The sequence below is a fragment of the Rasamsonia byssochlamydoides genome, assembly GCF_041956645.1.
Source record: "Rasamsonia byssochlamydoides strain NRRL 3658 unplaced genomic scaffold VTN77scaffold_28, whole genome shotgun sequence".
Lineage (NCBI taxonomy): Eukaryota > Fungi > Ascomycota > Eurotiomycetes > Eurotiales > Trichocomaceae > Rasamsonia > Rasamsonia byssochlamydoides.
The window spans coordinates 152,006-174,029 of record NW_027192411.1 but is presented as its reverse complement, the minus strand read 5'-3'; the positions used below and the strand labels follow the sequence as shown (position 1 = coordinate 174,029).

Below are 22,024 nucleotides of genomic sequence, written 5' to 3'. Positions count from 1 at the left end.
GCTCGGACAAAGGACACCCTTGTCTTGTGTCTTGTCTTCTAATTAAATCTGGACCACACAGGAGCACGAGCTTTCTTTTTTCTATCTTGTTCTAGATGCGAATTCTTTTCCACTCTCTTTTCCTGCTCGGAGCTTATTCTTTTTTTGCATTTATGCACCGGTCTTCCTTGATATAACCAGTTTAACTAACTATATTCTGTCCACGTTTTGGTGACCACCCTGTTAACGGGGGAAAATACTATTTGAGCTTGAATTCTACTCTGGCCTGGTTATTCGTTTTGCTTTTTTTTTTTCCTCTTAACTTCCGTTTCATCAGCGAGAAAAAGGATTTACTGTCATTTACTTTTTGTTGTTTCTTTTGTAATTTCCGCAATCATGGCTCCCTCCGTCGACAAACCTGCCACCGATCCCGTGGTGCTGGAATCCGCCGTGGAGGTCCCGTCCAAACCCGAAAGCCCTGGTGCCCCCATTGATCCGTCCCTGGAGAGGAAACTACTCTGGAAGCTGGATCTGCGAGTCGTGCCAATTCTCTGGATTCTGTTCCTGGTCTCCTTCTTTGACCGCTCCAACATCGGCAATGCCAAGATCGCGGGCATGACCCAGTCGCTGCACATGAAGGGGAACGATTACAATGTCGCTGTCACCATCTTCACTGTCGCCTACATCGTGTTTGGCATGCCTGCCAACCTGCTCGTCAAGAAGTTTGGCCCCAAGATTTTGGCCGTGTTTATGTTCTGCTGGGGTGAGTTACTGGTCGTCAATCAAGGACCTGTCTCCGGATTGCTGACATTGTCGTAACAGGCCTCACCACTTTGGGACAGGGTCTGACTAAGACCACCTCGGGATTGATCGCCTGTCGTTTCTTGATGGGCATGTTCGAGGCCGGCTTCGTCCCGGGTATGTACTATTTTGAATCGAGACTCCGTCTCATCGGTACTGATGATTTCCCGATCAGGATGTGCGTACTTAATTGGATGCTATTACAAACGGAACGAGTTCCTCCGTCGATATGCGGTCTTTTTCAGCGCGAACATGGCCGCCGGCGCGTTCAATGGCGTAAGTCAACTCTCATCTGCCTGCAAATACCTTACTCACACTCATTGTAGTTGTTCTCCAGTTTGCTGGAGGACTTGAACGGCAAGGACGGTTATCGTCCGTGGCAATGGTGAGTTGGAGAGAGCATTGTCGTCGCTCGTTTCCAGGCTGACGCGTGTAGGATCTTCATCATGGAAGCCATCATCACCTTGATCGTCAGCACTATCGGCTTCTTCATCATCGTCCCCTTCCCAGAGGATGCGAAGTTCCTGACGGCCGACGAAAAGGCCCTGCTGCTGGCCCGTCTCGAAGAGGATGGCGGCAGTGTGCGTCACGACAAAATCACTTTCGGTCGAGTTCTGCCGATGATTGCAGACTGGAAGATCTGGATCTGGTAGGTCTTCTGCGTTTTTTTTTTTGATTTCGATATGCTCGCTGACATGTCTGCAGTGTCCTGGCATACATGGCCGCGGAAGAAACAGCCAGCTCGCTGGTTGCCTTCCAGCCGACAATTCTGAGCAACCTGGGATGGACGGCGGCGTCGGCGCAATGGCACACGATCCCCATTTATGCAACGGCGTTTGTGCTGACCCTGGTCAGTGCCTGGCTGAGCGATCGTCTGGGCCATCGATACGGCTTCACCGTGTTGGGATCTATCCTGATCATAATCGGGTGGGCAATCGAGCTGGCGCAGGTGCCCCACGCTGGCGTTCTGTACACAGGCATGTTCTTCGTCGCAGCGGGCGCCTTTATCAACATGTCGACGATCGTGGTGTGGTTGTGCGTCAACGTGGGCAAGGGCGTCAAGCGGACGGTGGCGATGGGCCTGCTGACTGGATTTGGCAACTGCGGTGCTTTAGTCTCTGGAAACGTGTTTATCACGAGTCAGAGTCCGCGGTATCCCGTCGGGTTTGGCGTGGGATTGGCCTTTGGTATTGTGTCTGGCATTGCTGTTTCGGTCTACTATCTCTTCTTGCGGATGGAGAACCGTCGGCGGGACCGGGCACAGAGCACGGGCGCGAGGACGGACAGCCGGAAGGAGTTGGAGCAGATGCAGGACCTGGGCGAGGCCCACCCGGACTTCCGATTCCAGTTGTAATCGCGCCTGCAGTTTCCAGGTTAGGTAGATCGTCGCTTCTGTATAGGTTGTAGTTTGTTTCTGCTTGCCACAGTATATACGAGTATGTACTCTGTATGTCATCCAGACAATATTCTCTAATTTCGCAGTCTAGAAATTCATTCTTTTTAACGTCTATTATTCGCTATCCAGATCTATCCCATTTTCCTGAAGACACGTGGACGGTTGCACAAGATCCACGATTTTCTTCAGACATGACTCGTACTCCTGCAGGAATGATGCCTGTCTCAGATACACTCACTGAGTGGCAATCGAGTCTAGCCATACAGGGCGTATTCCGTACCTTGCTTGTTATTCCGACAGACTGCATCTCCGATTGACTATTTAGGCATGCATGTAATGCACATATCTACTACCTACCTAATTTCATCTAGGTTTAGACAATGGACTACTAATAGGTGCTAATTGACGCCGGCACCAGACTTGACGCGCACGCCAATCGAGCGATGTCACCACGTTCCCGTCTCTTCTGTTGTTCCTTGCGCCTTCCTGGAAGTAGCATCCCATACTCCGTACTTTAAGTAAGGGCTTGAGTCGGATGGGTGGCGGTGCATATTAGCACCAGCATCTATTCTATTCTGGTAATCATCATATCAGTATCAGTACTAGTCTATGTCTATCAGCCTATCACTAATGGTCTTTCGACTCATGCGTGTGCTGCGCCGCATGATCCCGTCAACAATGCGAAGTACTCCGTACCTGGTTGAGAATGCCTCTGTCAAAGCAAAGTGTTGGCACCAACTCGAATCGATTGAAGATCATTTTCGTTGTTGTTGCATTCGATTTATAGTCCGATCAGCCAGCTGTTGTTAGATTTTCAATCCTAAAAGTGAGTATAATGATGTGTGATCACGTGGACCAGATCCGAGAGCGATGGTTGGTGGGAACTAAAATGAAGGAAAATGAAGGATGTAAGGCTCTTCCCAGGGTTCTCGGCTGATATCTTCCGTACGGACAATCACCCTCCTGGCACTCCAGCCCAGCATCAATCGATTTCTTGATTACTGATTGATTAGACGAAAGTTCGAACGGCTCCACTGCCTAAACGTAACTTTAGGCTTTTAGCAGGTAAATACTCCATACTCCACAGAGATAGACTGACAGGCAGGCCCTGACACTGATTAGATTGCCCACTCAGTAGGTAAGGTTGGCGCCACCCAATCCTTGTCGATCATGCCGTCGTCGCATTTTCTCGAGTTAAATTTGGCCCTAGCAAGGGACTGGGGGAGCGCGGATCGCCCTGAGTCCCTAACGCCAGCACTAGTCAGGTACTGATGAAAATTACTGACAGGTTGACGGTACTGACTAGTTAGGTCTTACCTACCACTGCGGTTATGGTCAATGCGAGAATACACCATCAGTCGGGGCTTTCTCTGTTCTGAGTTCGTGGTTATTATTGCTTTAGGACTGGAACGAACTATGTATTTACTGTACAGTCCCATCATGTGATTTTCTGTGTCATCCGTCTCTAATTGGTCCGGCACACGGAAGCAGATGCACGAATCGAAGAGAGGATTATCAATCGAACTGGCTCTCATCCCTCCGCTCGACAGAATCTGTTGATAGAACAAGACCCTCTCGAGTCAAACTTGTCGTCGACTGACAGTGCACGGATGGGCGATCGTCGTTCGATAATTCAATCGTGACCTCCACCGGATGAACCAATCCTGCGTAACATCGTTGAACTCACCGCTAGGGATCGTCGCCCTGAAGGGGAAGATCGTGATCAGAGGACGCAAGTCGACTATCATCTTACGATAGGGTGGGCACGCGCCATATCACCTTCTACGGAGTACTCCGTATTCCACACCAGGTCACGTTGACATTATCCCTGTGCCAAGGGGTGTGGTCACTATCCCTTGCATCAACTTGACCTCCTACTGGTTTTCAAGACTGCTGGTCGTGTGTGACAAAAGTGGCGGTCTCCTAACTAGTGAACCCAATCTTCATCTTGTCCATCGCTGCCAAAATGTTCAGGATTTGCTTTTTCGGAATTCGGTTCGGAATTCTGCCGCCACGAAAAAAAAAACCTGAAACCGGAGTTCGCTAGTGGCTAGAGAAAAAAAAAAGCAAGACGAATATACCCCTGTCGACGGTGGAGTACTTGCGTGCTACTGTTGCGTACAAGTAGTATTCCTAGTATTCTGTATGGACTCGGTAGGTCGCTTGTACGGTACCCGGCGTCCCGAATATAGAATACCACTGAATGATCTTGTCCACTTATTGCTCTCGATCATAATAACGATCTACAAACACTGATGTCCATGAACCTACGGCGAAATGGTATCTCCAGGGCAGATGAATTGGCTATCCGGTAATATAATAATGCGCCTAGGTAGGCGCCTAGGTAGTCGACTAGTCGCTACTTCCTCCACCCCCTGCACAGGCCCTCAAGGATACCTGACGTCGAGAGTGGAGTGATTATTTTCTGGCTGGAACCTTACTGAACCCCACGTCCTCCAGTTGATGTGCGACCGGGGTCGAGGTTCTGGGAAGGATCTAGATACGACATCTCCAGGTTGCCCCGACGGAGTGACACACTGGTCACACAGGTACCACTACGGAGTATATTCACGAAAATAACAGTCGCTACTTGCAATCGCGATCCCGTGCATGTCAGAAGCGCAATCTCCATTGCCTGATCCTCTATGGATGTACGGAGTATTACTCCGTATGTAGACAGGGATGACCTAGAGATTGTCATCTGCCTAGTTCGTTGCTCTCTTCTCTGCAGATGTGCTCGACTGACGGCTCGCAGACATAGAATTTCAAAATCGACTCCATCGGTCGTCCGGTCTCTTGTTCGCATGCGTTGACTCTTCGTTAATATATATAATTCCTTTCTTTATTTTTTCCCTTTTCAACTACTATAAAAAATAATAGCAGAGAAAAACAACAGCACATCAACACCATGGAGGCCTCCCACGCCCCCGTCCCGAACAAGGCACCGGTCTTCTTCATTGTGACGAGTATCCTGGTCGCCATTGCCTTCTCCCTGGTGGTGTACAGATTCGTATACGGGTGGACGATGAGGAAGGCTCTCAGTGGTGATGACATCGTGATTGGACTTTCAATGGTCGGTTAAAACGAATTGACTCATAATATTCTTGTCTGCTAACTGCGGAATGTGATACAGACGACACAAATTATTACCACTTTGATCGGTGACATGGGTAAGCTATCTACGGATAATTACTTCGTGGTACCACGTTCCTCTGACATCGATGACAGCCGTTCACTACGGTTTCGGGCGACACAAACAAGATGTCGATCGGTCGGGTGGTAACCTAATTCTTGCGCTCAAAGTAGGTTATTATTACGTCTGCTTGCTGCGCGTTCGGCAGAAGATTTCTGCTAACTGCTGCAGTATTTCTGGCTCTTCCAAGTGTTCTACAAGCTGGTCCTCTGCCTAACCAAACTGTCCTTCATCGTCTTCTACTTGCGCATCTTCCCCAGCAAGGGATTCCACCACATCTGTTTCCTGACGATGGCGGTCATCGTGACCGGCGTCATCGGGTTCGTGTTCGCCACCATCTTCCAGTGCGTGCCCATCGCGGGATCGTGGGACAAGAACATCCACAGCCACTGCATCGACAACTCGTGGTTCCGGTGGTGGTGGGCTGGCTACAACACCGGCACCGACCTGTGGGTATTCCTGATGCCGATGCCGCTGCTGGCGCAGCTGCAGCTCGACCTGGTGCGCAAGATCGGTGTCATGCTCATGTTCGCTCTGGGTCTGTTCGTCTGCATCACCAGCGTCATCCGAATGCGCGCTCTGGTCGAGAGCACCACGACGACTGATCCCACCTGGGGGTCGTTCGATGCCCTGCTCTGGAGCGCCATCGAGGCCAGCTGCGGCATCATCTGCGCCTGTCTGCCCTTCCTCAAGCACCCGATCAAGTACATCTTCCCGAAGCTGTTCTCATCCTTGGGCGGCAGCCGTCACTCGCGCAGTCGACCGACGTACAAGCTCAGCGCCTTGTCCAGCCGGGGAGGAGGCACCCGCCGCGCCACGGGCCAATGGACGAACCTGGAGAATGCCAGCATCCGCAGCCACGAACCGATCGCGCCGAATCAGATCATGATGAAGACGGATATCTCGTTGAAGACAGACTACGTTGATCCTGACGAACTGCACCACCAAACTATCCCGGGAGTATGATCACATCCTCAACAGGCCTACGTTGATAAAAGCCATTCATTCGTTCTTTTTTTTTTCCTTTTTTTGCGATCATCCGATTATGCTATTCCTGACACCACAGGAAGATCTGTCTATCTACTTGAGGGAGGACTTGATATGGTGGTCTTACAGTCTTATCCAGTCTGGTCGGTCTCTGGCATGGGAATGAAGGTTCGATCCCGGGATATACTGTCGTTACTGTCACTTTCCTTATCCTTATTTTTCCTTCTATATTGTATATACCTATCCTACCTGTTATCATTCGCAAATAGGGAGCTACCTAGATAGGTAGTTTAGAACGATACCCCAAAATCACGTGTATTTAGGCTAGTTCCTTTTCTCCTGATGTTAGATAATGTACTGCAGTCTAGTCTACATAATTAGTGCCGCGACGATAACTATGTTCTGCCGTAAGCCGGATATAATAATACCCTTAATGATACCCTTGCTTTCTTACCCCTCTATGTGTAAGCACTAATGATAGTAGTTAGTCACCAGCCAGACGAGGTAAGGAGACAATAATAAAAAGAAATAAAGGAAAACTCTTTATTATCGATATTATGCCTTTCGGTGTTTAATAAGTAAGAGGTATCAGGTCTGGATCCGTATATCGTACGATATCCTCTGCGTGGCTTAATTCTAAGTAAATATATCGACTGCGATTCGCCAGATTCGAATTATCAGGTACCAGTTACTAGTAGGTGGCGTTGTCCTTTATTTATTTGTTGACTGTCATGAACTAGTATTGTATCATTGTATGAATGTTACAGTACAGGTAATGGTTGGTATCAGCCTGGTAAGGGACGGTAAAAGGCTGGTATTAATTATCAACACCAGATACGGCGGTCTCCTCTACAGCACCTTATTACTTGCTACATGTTTTTAGTACCTCACTGAGGGGTACTAATCATGTACAGAGTACTCCGTACGTATGTATGTACCCGGAAGTCAGGACTCAGGATAAGATCTGGCCTAGTCCAAGTGCAGCAGCCCTCCGTCTCAGCCTCCGTCGCCGCCACTTTGGATGCTTGTCACAATCACACCTTGCAACCACAGCCTGTCAGTGGTCAATGGTTCAGGTACGGAGATGGCGTGACTACTTTCCTGCCTGGTGAACCCTCCTTGCAGACAGACATGCGGGAATTAGTATCGCCGCTATCTCCCGGCCCTGACTAACGGTCAATAGTTAAAATTGCTTCTTACCACCTGCCACTTACTTACCAGAAAGCCGGAGCTTGTCTACGTACGAAGTCCTGGACAAGCTTTTCGGATAGTCGGCAACAACGGTCAAGCACAGACTACGAGTACAGTACTCCCGTACCTGGCAGTCCTGGCTCCCTGCAGTTAGCTTGATGAAGGCGCCATAAAGTATATCAAGCATATCACTAAGGGTGAAGAAAATAGTCCTCCATTTCGGAGACATTTAATTATTGTTATTATTATAGCTCTGATCTGATAACTCTTATGCAGGAGGTTACTACAATCTCCTGAGCTGAGACACGGATGTAAGGTTTCCTTCAGTCCCTCCTTCGAATGGATTTTACTCTCGGCCAGATCTAATCAATTCATCAGATATTCAACATAGTTCATTCATAGACAGATACGTGACGTCAACATGTCTGTCCCTGTCCAGCCATCCGATGAATCACCCTCATACGTCGTTGCCGATGTCTTTCTGGAGGCTCTGGCCGAGGTGCGTTGAGTCAACTGCTTCAACCCTGGTCGCTACTGTAACGTAACTAATGTTGATACGACACAGGCCGGTGTCGATTACTTATTTACCGTCCTGGGCTCCGATCACCCCAGTATCATCGAGGCCTACGTGCGAAGACAGAAAGTCCTGAAGCGGCAATTCCCCCGCATGGTCCTGTTTCAGCATGAAGTGCGTTGCGGTCCCTGCATTTTCTTTTCGAGAGAACGTGCTGACCCACCCTGACATGGAAATAGTTTGCTGCCATGTCTGCTGCCGATGGCTACGCTCGAATCACCCATCGGCCAGCATGTGTAATTGCCCATGTCGACGTCGGCACCGCTGCCCTGGGTCAGGGCCTGCATAACGCCTCCAGTGGGCGTGCCCCCGTGGTCATCTTTGCTGGTGTGGCACCATCGACCCTGCACGGCGAGGCTATCGGGTCTAGATCCGAGCATGTACAATGGTATCAAGACGTGCCGAATCAGGCCGCCCTGGTTGCTCCTTACAGCCGGTACAGTGCCGAAATCAAGTCGGCACAACATGTCCAGACCGTGGTCCATCGCGCCGTGCTGATGGCTACCACCGGTTCTCCGGGTCCCGTCTACCTGACGGCCGCCCGTGAGATTCTGGCCCAACCTGTCGACTCCCTGGAACCTCGTCGACAACCCCTTCCATCATGCAGACTGGGAGCTCTCCCGGCGGATGCCGTCGAACTGATCGGGGATGCTCTCATCGAGGCCAAGGCGCCTCTCGTGATTACGGGATACCTTGGACGGAACCACCAAGCAGTGAAGAATCTGGTCGCCCTGGCCGATCTTGTCAAAGGGATCAGGGTGTTCGACTCGGAGATTCGCGAAGTCTGCTTCCCAGCAGATCATCCTGCCTGGGTGACCCGTGGAACAGGGGCGGCCAAGGCGGTGCAGAATGCCGATGTCATCCTCGTCCTGGACGCTGACGTCCCTTGGATCCCCACCAAAGTGAAGCCGTCGCCATCGGCCCAGATCTTCCATATCGACCTAGATCCCAGAAAGGAAAAGATGAATTTGTTCGACATTGGCGCTACTGCCACTTACTTGGCTGACAGTGGCGCCGCGTTGTCGCAGCTTCACCACTTCATATCCCAGTCAGAGAAGTTCCTTTCCAGGAAGGCAATCTTTGACGAGCGATGGGAGTCCCTGAAACAGTCCTTCGACGAAGCCAGGCAGCTCGTCCTGAATCGAGCGCTGAAAGCGTTGGAGACACCGGATGCGCCTTCGACTGTCGATTTCCTGTGCTACACAATACGTTCTGTGGTGCCCTCCAACACAATCTTCGTCACCGACTCTGTCACCAACCAGGTTGCCGTCAGCGAGCAGCTCCAGTTCACTCGCCCGGGATCCCACCTCACCAAGGGAGGCAGCGGCCTGGGCTGGGCTGGAGGTGCTGCCATCGGCGTGAAGCTCGCAACGGCACTCTACGACGTATCGGACCGACCCAACATTCGCCGGAAATCTGCAGACAATAACAATCCTGGGACCGCAACAGAGGATCCCTTCGTCTGCGTGATCACCGGCGACGGCAGCTTCGTCTTCTCGGTGCCCACGGCCGTCTACTGGGCCAGCCACCGCCACGGCTGCCCTTTCCTGACCGTCATCCTCAACAACGGCGGATGGCGCGCCACGCGGCAATGTATCGTCGACGTCCATCCCCAGGGCATCGCGCACGAGACCTCGAACGAAGATCTGGGCATTTCCCTGGAGGCGGACAGTCCCAACTACGGCGAAGTCGCCAAGGCGGCTGCAAACGGCCACTTGTGGACCACGCGAGTGACCCGAGCAGCTGATCTCGAGGCAGCCCTGATCGAGGGGAGACGGGTCGTCCTGGAAGAGAAGATATCTGCTGTGGTGGATGTTGTCATTCAGTAGGAGACTTGAATTGTGATGAATTATTTTTGACGGCATGATTGATAATATGATCTCAAACGACTTATCACTTGATTTGGATAGTTAGTACTTAAATAAATGATTATCTAGATGATAAAATAAGATAAGACATGAATCGATTGATTTTTTTTTCGCCGTGAATTTGAATTTGATGGCTCATTCAGAGTCTACTCTTCCCTACCTTCCTTTTTCTACTTTCTTTTTCTTTTCTTCTCCTTTTCTTCTCCTTTTTTTCTTTTCTTTTATTTTCTTTCTTTCTTTTTTCTTCTCTCTGACGGATCTGACTGTTATTGACTCAACTGGTGCGGTCGATCGTGACTTCCAAGTTCCACTCACTCAGCATTCAATCCGATTCCCACCACTAAATATTCCATCTTCTATGTACGACGATCTCTGGAAAGATTGATAGACACGATAAGGACAAAGTCAAAAATGCTGATGATGCTCTGCAGGCGTGAACTATAACAACGTGGATCCATTCCTTTTGGTACGCCCAAACTGAACTGCGACAAAGACTCAAGAGACGGAAACGGAAGCATTCAAGGTTGTCCCTGTTTTTCTCCATTGATTTGGGATCCTGTCGATTAACAATTGTTGCCCAGGCTGATCGGTTCGGTTCCTGCATCCTTCATCCACACTCCAGTGCGTGATATAATCGCTGTCATGAACAGGGTTGGGAAGTCCATTCGACACTAGAAACGAGGTATTGCTGACGTACATACTTGATCGTGTCCTTCGGCTGTGGAAAGCTCAATATTAATCGCCATCGACCTGCGAATTGATTGATTGATCGATATGCTCAAAAAGGATAACAACTACAGGCGCAGTATCGATCACCATGTGACTTGTTACCTTGTTCCAGGCGGTTCCTGACGAGATCAGCGCATCCGGGGGCCAAAATGACAACACAGGGATAAATCCCTTCAATTTAGTCATCTACCTCATCTCTGTGACCCTGTCTGTCGACTGCTTTGCGCTTTTAGTCAGGTGAGCAATGCACCGATGAGAGACTCGCGTAGCCTCAGCTTAGACTCAATTTTTTTTTTAGCCACATTACTGGCCTTTCTACCAAGTTACAGGATGGTGACAATTCTGGAAAGAATAAACAGGCAACAAGCGATTGAAAATCACGTATCCAGCCTTGCTCAAATTCTAATGGAAGAAACCCTTGCCAGTCTTGAAATCCTTCGGTTTATCTGGATTGGGGAATCTGCTTCCTGCCGAGAGCAGGAGGCCCAGGGGATGAGATCAAATGTCAACCCCATGGAAACGAAATGTCTGATTTCTGCTGATGATCCTCCTGACTTCCTGATTCGGTAATCTTGATTCCAAAGATCTCTCCTATTGAAGCACTTTGGATCAGGAAAAATACGTCGTATTGTTGGACTGGAGCTGATTTCATACTACCTTGGTACCTACCTACTGCTGTAGGTACTGTACAGCGTAGGAATGTGGCTAGAGCTTCAAAGGAAGCGAACCCCGGTTCAAGTACAGGAGAGGTAGGTAGGATTCCATCCAGTTGAGATATTTTATCATACTGTCAAAAAACACACCAATTTTCATCAATTGAAATGCTCAAGGATACGACATACTTAAACCAGGAGAGCAGATGTCTAGCCAGAGATGACTTGAATTGACCGGCACACATCCTCGATAATTCCTTTGCTTGGGATCTTTGGGCCAGGCGCTCCGTGATACCTTATTCTATCAGGTATACCGCTGCTAAGCCATCTTTTGGGATTGATGAATCAATTTAGTCAGTATCAAGTTGAGACTGTCTCACCTGTCCCACGAAATCCAGCCTGGATCTTCTTCTTCCAGTCATCCATATCTGTCATGTTCTTCCCAAAGCTGCGACTTGCTTCCGCAAGAATCTCACCCAGCGGAGAGCTTTCTTGAGAGCGTTACATCAACAGATGATATCTTTTGATCATTGTATCGTCTAACAGTGCATTAGTATCTTCCTTAGTTTCTTGTCGCATATCAGCCTGGATTCGCTCCACAATATCACGATCAGCAGGCCTGTCATTAAAAAAAAAAACAAAAAAAGATACTTTAGCTAGGGACTGAAGACAGGGTCTATGCAGGCATGGCCTTAAAACGGAAACGAAACGAAAAGTGCTCTGAGCCTCCCAGGGCTCCGATGGATCTTAGTGGCTGATCGATGATGATCGATTCCCCTGGTCAAGATCGATCGATTCGATCAATCACATCCATCGATCCAATCAGACATAGGACTCAATAATTACTTCCATTATGGTTGGTCGGTACCTGCCTACCTAAACAAGGTTATGACATTAACCTTGGGCCGTAACCTTGGAACCTAACCTACCTATCAGGATTCAGGTCAACCATTAGGGTTTCTTTTCGGAGAACTCTTCCCTTCCTTCCCTTTCATTTCTTTTTTATACCTTATACTCCACTCTTCTACATATCAAGTAAGGCAAGGTGGCCGAGAGGTCCAAGGCGCACGGTTCAGGCTAACCTGAATTGGAAAGGTCGATTCTATTCACGCGAATCGAACCTCCGTGTCTTCGAAAGGGGGCGTGGGTTCGAATCCCACCCTTGTCAATCTTTTTTTTTAAAAAAATATATTTACGGAGTACTCCGATGGATGACCAAGATAGAGCTCCTTACAATTGATTTGACTCCCCCCTCCCCCCCCTTTTTTTTTCTAATTTAACTGATGGGGCATCCGTGCATTAAGTGATGGAATTATCCCTAACTACGGGTGTGGACGGACCGGTCCATAGATATAGATCCGTCGGGTCGGTGGCTACTCCACGTGACCGTACACACTACGTTGTGGATGGTCCAGTGGTGTCGCTACCCGCGACATTAACTAGTTAACTATAATATCGCTTTCATAATCAATAATGCCTATTGTTATGAGGCAAGTAAAAATAAGTCATTAATAATGAATGTCCTCGAGTCCCTTACTATTCTACCCATCTGATCTAATCTACCTAATAATTAATTAAATGACAAAGCTATTAACCATGATCATGAGCTGGTTTCCAAAAAAAAAAGGAAAGCCCTACGCCTCGAGCTGGCTGGACTGATCTGATCTGTATCTAATCTTCTATAGAGGGGCTCTCATATATATATCTCTCCTTCACTAATTACTATAAAACATGAAAATCAGTTTTTGCACACTGTCACGTGGGGCTGTAAGAAGCAACATATATACGTATGTAAGCATCCCATGCCAAATTCATAAAATCTTATTAGCAAGAGATATATATAAATTCGCGAAAAAAAAATCACTTCAATTTTTAGTAATAAGTGATATATTAGGCTATCAGTAAGGGATATGCCTTAGTAAGGAAGATAAATATTAGTAAGGGATATGGCAGGAACTTACCTATATAGCAAGGAATATAGGTAGGGAGCCCACCTGGAAAGGAGATAATAAATACTATATACCTAATATAAGAAAGATTATGAGGAGGATATGGCAAGGGATATGGGTAGGGAGCCCGCCTGGAATGAATCAGGTTAGGTTTGTTGGGTATGATGGATCTCTAAGACGTTTCACCACTAACAATCAACACGAACCCTGCGAGAATAATGACAATGGGATTAATCCCTAAGAATCACATGAATACCCTGTTCGTTGAGGCTTGGCTCATTCTGGTGGCAACACCTCCGACGATGTCCGTCATTTGAACAAGCCCATCATTGCTGAACTCCAAACGAATACTGCTCCGCCGAGAGCCTTTTTCACATTATTTATTAGAAGGTACGACACGTAAATGCACAAAGGATTATTTACTATGAGGCAAGCTTGACGACAGAAGGCTACCTTCCTTTTCACAATTTTCATCTCAATGTTTGCAAGGCCTGAGTGTAGCGCGTGGTTGTTGTCATTTATGGCCGAATGGACCTCTGAACGAAGCTTCCAAAGCTCAACCAACGTCTCTTTACGCAATTTCCAGAGCTCGGATGTGATCTCTGTACGTGATTTCCAGAACTCGGCTGTCATCTCTGAACTTAGTCTCCCAAGCTGGGTTGACATCTCCGCACGCAGTTTTTCGAAGTCTTTGTGTGATTCGTAAGCATTACGGTTCAGCTGGTCGACACGCATTGACAATCCTTCGTATCCCGACTTGAATTTAAGGATTCCAGTGTAGACGTTATCCAAGTTGGACTTCCTTTGGACGTCTAAGGACATTTCTATAAAAGGTAGTTACTAGTAACAAAGGTTCCTGTTAGATTAGAGAAATATATATATGATAGGCCTTATGTCGAATGCTGAAGAGTCCATGGATTATCTGCTTTTTGTGACCACCTGAAGCAAGCGCCAAAGAGCGGGAAGATGCCTGGAACGCTTTAGAGAGGAGTGGAATGAAACGAAGTTATCGCTATGGATGAGATCAAGACTGAGAGTGTGGATCTGGAAGTGAGATGTGGATGTCAACACTTTGACGTGTGGACCGTAGAAGATGTGAGGATGTCCAAAGTGAGGATGGTGGCGAGGGGAAAAAAGGAGGAGGAGGAGAGGTATAAGTAGAAAATGGACTGAGACTGCAAGATCGTGACTACAAGGAAGAAGGCGGAAGATATTCTTCCCTGATCTGGTAAGAGGGGGAAAAGTGAAGGGACAAAGGAAAATTCCGGTTATATCACGTTGAAGCTTGCAAGGTTGTAGGCAAGAGCCGTGCAAAAAAAGAAAACAGAAAGGGGAAAAAAAATCCTGGTCTATGGCAGGTGTCAGTTAAAATAAATTGTCTCTTATTACTGTTCACACAAGGGACATTTCTGTCAACCATAATTGATATTCTAGGCGGACTTCCTATATTCCTCGCCGTATTCCTTGGAGATTCCTTGCCATATTCCGGAGTTTGTTGCGGAGTTTTCGAAAACCTCCGTAGCAGAAGGCTCAAAACGACATTTTCTCGTGCTCGACCGGCATCTCTGTACGAATACGCAATTTAAATCCTTGTACGATTGGGAAGCATCACGATGTACGGAGCTTGTCAAACGCCTTTCAAGGTTTTGTCATGTCAAGGATTTCCGTGTCGACGTCATCCAGATCAGGCTTCTGTCGGGTAGTTGAGGCCGTGTCTATAAAAGCACCAAGTTACTAGTAAGTTACTACGGTTTCTCCTGTTAGATTGAGGGTGGTGAGGTAGAGAGAGATGTCTTACGTCGAATAGCGCTGAATTCGCTATGACTCATCTGCTTTTTGTATGGGAAGTAGTCCGTGCCATAGACACGTGACAGGAGGAGTCGAAATGTAATGAACTTATCAATCGATCGCTATGGATGAGATTGATACTGAATATGTGCATCGAAAATGACGACGGGTACGTCGGGAGGACTGCAAGAGATGATGACAACAAGGAAAGACGGAAAGGCAGAATATATTCAGAAGGACCCAAGACGCCCAAGGGAAGAAAATTCTGGGTTAAAAAAAAGTTCACTGTTAATACAAGATCGTACCTAAATAGACAAGACAAGAGCCATGCAAAAGGGGTAAAAAAAAGCAACAACACTAACAATTCGACGAATCTGGATCTATACGAGTCGATGACAGACAATAATTACGTTAGATGTAATGCGACATGGTAATATGACATGGACATTAATTTCTTCTTTGAAGCCATCTCTTGGAAGTCATCTCATTTCTGGCATCAGTCCCAGGGCCGGGCCGTTTCACGCAATAATCAAAAAATACGAAAAGGTATACGCTCTAGATAAGATGCTTCGATCTGCAAATAAAACAAACATGTCAGTTATCACTGCTCATGGCATGCTGCATAGATCATCCTGCGGAGGGACTGGGGGAAACTGTACCGGAAATAAGCCCTCAGGTAGACGACCTGCCAAACGCCCAATCCCACCAACATGCCCATGGTGCCAATGGCGAACCATTTCACCCGCTCGTTCGTGCTCTCGTTCGTGTCTCGCAGCTTCTGCTCCCGCGCCCGCAGGTAGTCCATCTCGTTGACGATCTCGGCGACCAGCTCCTCCATGCGGCGCAGGTCCGTCTCCACCGGCTTGAGCTTCTCCTGCGCTTGGATGCTCGACCAGTCGCGAGCGTCGGCGCCAATGTCGACGTCGAGTTCGATGTGACGGGAAGGGTTCTGGACTCCCTCTGTTGTTGAACATGAACATGTAAGCCAGGCACATTCACACCAATCCCATAATAATCAACGCAAGGTGCGAAAACGTACGTCGCGAGACGAGCTGGTTCTCAAAGCAGACATCAAACGCCGTGTCTGCAGGAGACGTAAAGGCCTGTCGAGTTTCGCCCGCAATGTCTTTAGGATGGCCGTGCTCGTTTCCAAGTGCGTCCTTGATCTGTTCCGTGCTTTCTCGTTAGTCGTTGACTCGTCAGGGACGGTAGGAAAAAAATAATTCAAAATATGATCAGATCTGACATACGTGCATGTTTACGACCTGACCGTCGCCTCGTTGGCCGCTCACAATAGCCGTCACAACGACCAGCTGGCCGTTGGATACAAAGTTCCGGATGCATCGCTCGTGCTTGTGCGTGGTGGCCGGTAAGTCGAATTTCAGGGCCGAAGAGAAGGAAAGAAGGAAAAGAAGCGACAGCAGACCAAGGACGGTCTTCAAACTGAGTGTGGAAGGCCCCATCTTGAAGGAATTGCCGTCGTGTGACCGACGCGGAGCTCTGGACAATAATTCCTGTAGTAGGCAGACCGAAGTGATGCCACGCTTGCTGCTTTCCTACCTAGGGGCTCCGACAACATCGGCCGGATCATCGATATTCCGTGACGCCATGATACGAGACTATCTACGTGCTGAACAACAAACGCTTTATTGTCATGAGAAAGGCACATTTATTTATTTCAGAAAATACTACTGGTTCCATAGATACTTATCTTGGAATGATTACACTTCCTCAATGAAAAATGGCTTAGCAAACTCCTTGCATCATTCACTGCTACAACCACTAACGTACTGTTCGACAATCGTAGACGCACCACAGATCTACCTGTACATGTACAAAACAAGTCGACGAATTCGCGAACAGTCATAATAGCGTTTCGAAGATAATAAATTTTTGGGTAGATGAAACGGCAAAAGGAGGGATGAAAGTCATGAAGACCAAGCGAAATTATATCCCAGAAGAACAGCCAAAGGAAATGAAGCCAAGATCCAAAGCAAAATCAGAGTATCCTCCAAGATGGCAGAAAAATAGTTAACATATTGAAAGAAGAAAGGAAAACACATCCATCTATATCAAAGCATGCATACACGATGGAGAGTGTTCATAAAATATATGAGCAAAGAAAAGAGAAGGAAAAAAAGGACAGGCACTTTTGAAATCGCTCAAACAAGACTCGTCGTTAGAAAAAACGGCGTAAAATAGAAATAAAGGTGACCTGGGGAAAAAAAAAAGGGAGAACAAGAAGAATTAAGTAAGGTAAGAGAGACATGTGGCATCATTACTGCCTCAATATCATGTGTGCAAACCCTCAGGATACACACTCAACTCATCGGTGTCATTAAATGAGCTTGAATTTGAGCATACTGACGTGATTGAGCAGTCCTAGACCTCGACCTTCTTTCCCCGTCTGAACAGCCTGGATAATGCAGAGGGATCCTTTCGGTCCTCGGACATAGAAGAAGCGGTTCGCATGGGAGGCGGCTCTGGAGGGCCCGTATTCCTCAGGAAATCAGCCAGCGCACTGGTTTCGGTCTGTCTCTGCAGGACACGTGCGCCACCGGACGGACCGTAAGACGAATTTGAACCCCCGACTCGTTCCCGATTGACAATAGCAGCATAGTCAGAGCTTCCAGAAGCAGGGTTGTCAAACTGGGCGTTCGCATTGGCCTGAGCACCAGAAGCGATAGAGACGACGGAGGATGCTGGACCGGCAAAGGGAACACCTGAGGCAGAGTTGGTGGATTTGCGAGAACGAATGGAGGTCATCGACGGCTTCGGCACGGGCGTCTTGTCGACAGACGTGTTGCGCCTGAAGCGCGCTCTCATGCCAGATGCAGTGGAAATGCCGCCAGAACTCTTGGGAGGGACATTGATTGAAAAAGGCTGAGGAGGTCGATCATTTCCTGGAGGTGGAGGCACACTGTTCAAGAAATCGAGCAGACTTTCCTCCTCTCTCTGCGGCTTTCCCTTCGAGTTTTCTGCCAGGTCGTCAAGATCATCCTCGTCATCCGAGTCAATGGCGTACGGGTCTCGGACCCGGCGCTGCTTGCGGACAGGACCAGCTGGAGCATTGGAGCTATTCGAGGACTCGAGAAGCGGCGCGCGAGAATTCACCGAAGAGCGAAGGGAATTGGGTTGCGTGGAACTATCCGCAGCGGTTGTTTGGGCTGCTGTGTCTTTATCGATCCGGGCTACATCCAGTGATTGAAACTCGTCAGAATCCATGGTAGTCCGGAAAGGGGCGACGGTCCGGGGGATGCGGTGAGCACCTGCAGTGGGCGGACCTTCCCTGATGAAATCGATGAGATCGGAAGTTTGATTACCTTCAGACGCCACAGCAGCACGAGGTTGTAGACGTGGTCCACTCTTCCTCGGCGATTCCGTCTCCTTCGGTTTGGCGGTTGCCCGGGACGAGTTGCTGGACTGAGGCGTTTCCGATCGGGTGTTACTGACCACAGAGCCAGAGGTATCACGGTAGTGTGTTCGCAGACTTCCACTGGGTGGGTTTGCTGGTCCTTGCATGCTGCCTGGTGGGCCGGTAGACCGGATAAAGTCGGCAAAGTCCCGAAGAGATTCAGCGGCCGGCTTCGCATCGCGCGGTTGATACATCTTTGGTCTTGTGGAAGATCGTTGACTGGTCGGACTTGAAGACCGGATGTCAATGGAACTGGGCTTCGAACCGGATGGAGGAGTCGGTGGGTGTGCACGCAACCCGTTAATTCGGGGAGGTGGAGTGCTGGGAGTCGTCTTAGGCCGTGGTGATGGCACATCTCCAGGCGGAGCTGTATTCTTGGGGAAGTTGGCCAACTCGGAGGTATCAGTTCGAGCCGCGTTCCATCGCGGCGACCCAGGTGCCTAGGCGGCATAGATTTCAACATGCAAGTTCTTGAGGAAGGGAGAAAAAAAATTGACAGCAAACATACCTCCATCTCTCTCATGTTGCGCGGCGTCAGGGTGTAATGTATCGTTTCGTTGCTCTTGATCAATCTGTCCAGGTCAGACTTATCATCCGCCAACTCGTCACTCCCTGAGGACTTCCTGCTAGCGTCAGAGGAAGCTCGCACGCGGGGTGGAGGCGGGTTATCCCCCTCTGCTGGATGACGGCCGATGAGTCCTCTCAGTTTGCTGGAAACTGTCGAAGCGGTTGATCCGGCGGTTTGCGGACGCTTTGTACTGCCAATACTCTCCGACCGGCGTGACTTGGAAATGCTCGAAGTCTGCGATGTTGAGGAGACCATAACTCGTTGAACTGCGGCTCGTTCAGTGCCCGCAGAAAGATCGCCCTGACCAGGACGGGACTGGCCACCGCTCGACGCAGGTTGGGAAGTCGCCTGAGAGGGGGTTCGCGAGCGAGATACGGATTCACTCTCATCCGACGTAGATTGCGGGGCTCCAATACTTTCCGAATAATTCGAAGACGCGTGTCTACTGGCGCTTAAGGGACTTCGAGGACAGCCATCAGCAGCTTCAGCTTCGGCGGACGGGACGGACAATGCAGAAGCACCTTCAAGTTGCCGCGCGTGCGATGTCGGTGAAGTCGCAGATGATATACCCTCATCCTGAGCTCGCACCGATCCTGAACGCAACCTGTCATCTGCATAACCATCCTTTTGTTGCGGGGATGTGGGGACGGGATCAACCCCTTGCGTGGGTGGCGCATGATCGTCACGATAGCCTGTGGGAGAATCTCGACTTTCGAGTACATAAGTGGATCGATTGTCCCGTCGGGTGGTTTCTTTGCTGGATTTTCTCTTCGGCCGCTGCGCAGGTAAACTGGACAACTTAGGTATCTCATAAGTACCCTGCCCTTCAATGACCTCAACTTCGTCGCCGCGATGATCCCTCCCCAGTTTGGCCAGATCACCTCTACCATCGGCTTGCTGCGCGGTCGCATGCTCACCAGAACGCCGCTGTTCCCGCTCAACGTCTTCTGGACCGGCGGACTCAGGTGCGGCGGTCTCTCGGGGGTTGGAAACTTCAACAGGACCCGTCTCATTCTCGTCGTTCTCATACATGGTCTCCAAAGATGGGCGCTCTTTGGGCGATCTGGTAGACTCGCCGTTGTTGGTGCCGTCGCCATCATTAGAAGAGGGCGTGAGGATGGCGTTCGGGGGAATTGGGAGAGACCTTGCCCGACTATGACGAGAGAAGGTCGAATCACTGGCGGAGTGTGTAGTGTTTGGGGAACCTCCAGTTGACGAAGTTGGCGAAGTCGGCGTGAGCAAGCCGGTGTTCGAAACCATCAGGCTCCGAGGACGCACCTTCTGTGCCACGGTTGCCTGCATCGTCTCAATTTCTCCATCGACATCCACAACAAGGCCCGGCACCTCGTTCTCTTTCATGTCGTTCTCCGTGCGCAGAGCCACCGAGGTAGGGTCAACGTGCTCCTCTTCCTCCTCGACCGCGCGTTCGAATGGGATCTCTCGTTCGTCTCGTCCGTCAATTGTCACTATGCTGCTTTTCCTACTGCTTGCTATCCCACGACGAGCAAAGGATTCTCTCGAAAGCGTCCTCGACAACGTGGGTCCTTTGACACGCTTTCTCCAGATCCTCCACAGGCGACCCAGAGTTGAATTCAGGGCCAATTTCTCCATGTCACACTCCTCGACAACCAGTCGAACATCGGATCCTACCGGAGAATCGGGCTGACCATCGCGAATTCGGGGCGAGCGGGAACGAGCATTCTCGCCGGCAAGGACCAAGGCGTGTTCACCCAAGTATTCGATAATAGAAGTAAGGAAAATAGCAGCTGCAGGGGTGATATTTCCAACATGACTCGCGAATCTGCGAGGAGCGCCTCCGGTCTCGTCCAGCCCTTCCCGTGCGATATACTCATCCTCCTCTTCCTCCTCCAGGTCACCGAGCCGTGTGTAAACCATGCATCTCAAGCGGGTCAGCTTCCATGACCGGATCAGATCGAATTCACCGCGTGGCTCCTGGCCACCGTGGAATTCCAATAGCTCCTCATCCTCTCCACCACCCATGTACTCGCTGAGCTCCTCATCTGCAGCAGATACGACCTCCTTGGCAAGCCGGGGCTTGAGCACCTCCGCGATGGCCGGACGCAGAGCGCTCAATTGGGTTGACTTGGCCACGGCCAGGATGTTATATAGCAAGTAGTCGAGGAAGCCGTTCAGCAACGCGAGGGAGCCTGGCGTGACCAAGGCACTGTCTCCATCGGCTGAGGAGATGAGCCCATTCTGTTCCAAGTCGGCGCCAACGATCTGCGACGCCGCCGAAGCTGCGATAAATGCGGGAGCCGGGTCCACGGGGGGAGGGGAGAGCACACCCGTTATTGAGGGCGCTACATCGCTCGACAAGCTGACGCTTCGCGAGCGAGGCAAGGAAACGACGTCAGGCGGCATGTTTGAAAGCGACTTATCTGTATACGAACGGGCTTAGGGGGGTCCGAGATGGTTATGAACTGAAGAAACGTATTTTAACAAGAAATTGGCACGATAGGTGTGTTATCACAGTCCTAATCAACTAGGCCCTGCTCTAGGTGCCCAAACAGAGTCAGCATTGTGATCTTCCAAGAACCAGAACGGGGAATCGCTGAGAAGTAAGCCAGGAGTGAGTCAAGCAGGAGAACTCAAAAGGATACAAAGTAGGTGAAGAAACAGTCATGCTGCCATCAGACTTGCCCGGTCCGCTTAACGTTGGATCTGAAGCTCGTAGGGAGGGAGAGAAGCGTCTCAGGAAACACCAGCAATCAATCAACGTACCCCAAATCTACCTCACGCCATGGTGCACCCCCCCATGGAGGGCCACAAAGAGTCGAGGGGAGAACTTGCAAGTACTGCAAGTAAAGTCGAGGTGATTGAAGTAACACACGCAGAAGAAGTTGTCCAGGGCTGAGCGAGGCACAGGACAGATTGCGCTGGCGCCGACACCGATTCAGGAGAAGGCGTGAAGT

The 22,024-nt window shown here is 49.6% G+C and overlaps 7 protein-coding genes and 1 non-coding gene across 8 annotated transcripts; 4 read left to right on the top strand and 4 right to left on the bottom strand.

Moving 5' to 3' along the window:
* Window positions 1-375: 375 nt before the first annotated feature.
* Window positions 376-2,134, top strand: VTN77DRAFT_3921 (uncharacterized protein; the record flags this gene model as incomplete). The annotated part of the gene is made up of 6 exons (XM_069419923.1): window positions 376-742; window positions 802-897; window positions 956-1,056; window positions 1,107-1,165; window positions 1,217-1,429; window positions 1,486-2,134. 6 exons carry the CDS (start codon window positions 376-378, stop codon window positions 2,132-2,134), a joined length of 1,485 nt encoding a protein of 494 aa, XP_069278039.1.
* Window positions 2,135-3,294: 1,160 nt separating this feature from the next.
* Window positions 3,295-3,924, bottom strand: VTN77DRAFT_3920 (uncharacterized protein; the record flags this gene model as incomplete). The annotated part of the gene is made up of 4 exons (XM_069419922.1): window positions 3,295-3,421; window positions 3,494-3,551; window positions 3,603-3,729; window positions 3,778-3,924. 4 exons carry the CDS (start codon window positions 3,922-3,924, stop codon window positions 3,295-3,297), a joined length of 459 nt encoding a protein of 152 aa, XP_069278038.1.
* A 1,160-nt stretch (window positions 3,925-5,084) lies between these two features.
* On the top strand, window positions 5,085-6,335 carry VTN77DRAFT_3919 (uncharacterized protein; the record flags this gene model as incomplete). Its single annotated transcript, XM_069419920.1, has 4 exons — window positions 5,085-5,249; window positions 5,310-5,346; window positions 5,405-5,478; window positions 5,541-6,335. The coding sequence occupies 4 exons, from the start codon at window positions 5,085-5,087 to the stop codon at window positions 6,333-6,335; spliced, it is 1,071 nt and encodes a 356-aa protein (XP_069278037.1).
* Window positions 6,336-7,968: 1,633 nt separating this feature from the next.
* Window positions 7,969-9,950, top strand: VTN77DRAFT_3918 (uncharacterized protein; the record flags this gene model as incomplete). Its single annotated transcript, XM_069419919.1, has 3 exons — window positions 7,969-8,046; window positions 8,113-8,235; window positions 8,301-9,950. 3 exons carry the CDS (start codon window positions 7,969-7,971, stop codon window positions 9,948-9,950), a joined length of 1,851 nt encoding a protein of 616 aa, XP_069278036.1.
* Window positions 9,951-12,410: 2,460 nt separating this feature from the next.
* VTN77DRAFT_t75 lies at window positions 12,411-12,539 on the top strand. Its single transcript has one exon. It is a non-coding gene; the product is annotated as a tRNA-Leu (tRNA).
* A 1,090-nt stretch (window positions 12,540-13,629) lies between these two features.
* On the bottom strand, window positions 13,630-14,142 carry VTN77DRAFT_3917 (uncharacterized protein; the record flags this gene model as incomplete). Its single annotated transcript, XM_069419918.1, has 1 exon — window positions 13,630-14,142. One exon carries the CDS (start codon window positions 14,140-14,142, stop codon window positions 13,630-13,632), a length of 513 nt encoding a protein of 170 aa, XP_069278035.1.
* Window positions 14,143-15,663: 1,521 nt separating this feature from the next.
* VTN77DRAFT_3916 (uncharacterized protein) lies at window positions 15,664-16,571 on the bottom strand (the record flags this gene model as incomplete). Its single annotated transcript, XM_069419917.1, has 4 exons — window positions 15,664-15,682; window positions 15,768-16,068; window positions 16,148-16,274; window positions 16,359-16,571. 4 exons carry the CDS (start codon window positions 16,569-16,571, stop codon window positions 15,664-15,666), a joined length of 660 nt encoding a protein of 219 aa, XP_069278034.1.
* A 919-nt stretch (window positions 16,572-17,490) lies between these two features.
* VTN77DRAFT_3915 (uncharacterized protein) lies at window positions 17,491-21,473 on the bottom strand (the record flags this gene model as incomplete). The annotated part of the gene is made up of 2 exons (XM_069419916.1): window positions 17,491-18,963; window positions 19,032-21,473. The coding sequence occupies 2 exons, from the start codon at window positions 21,471-21,473 to the stop codon at window positions 17,491-17,493; spliced, it is 3,915 nt and encodes a 1,304-aa protein (XP_069278033.1).
* Window positions 21,474-22,024: the final 551 nt, after the last annotated feature.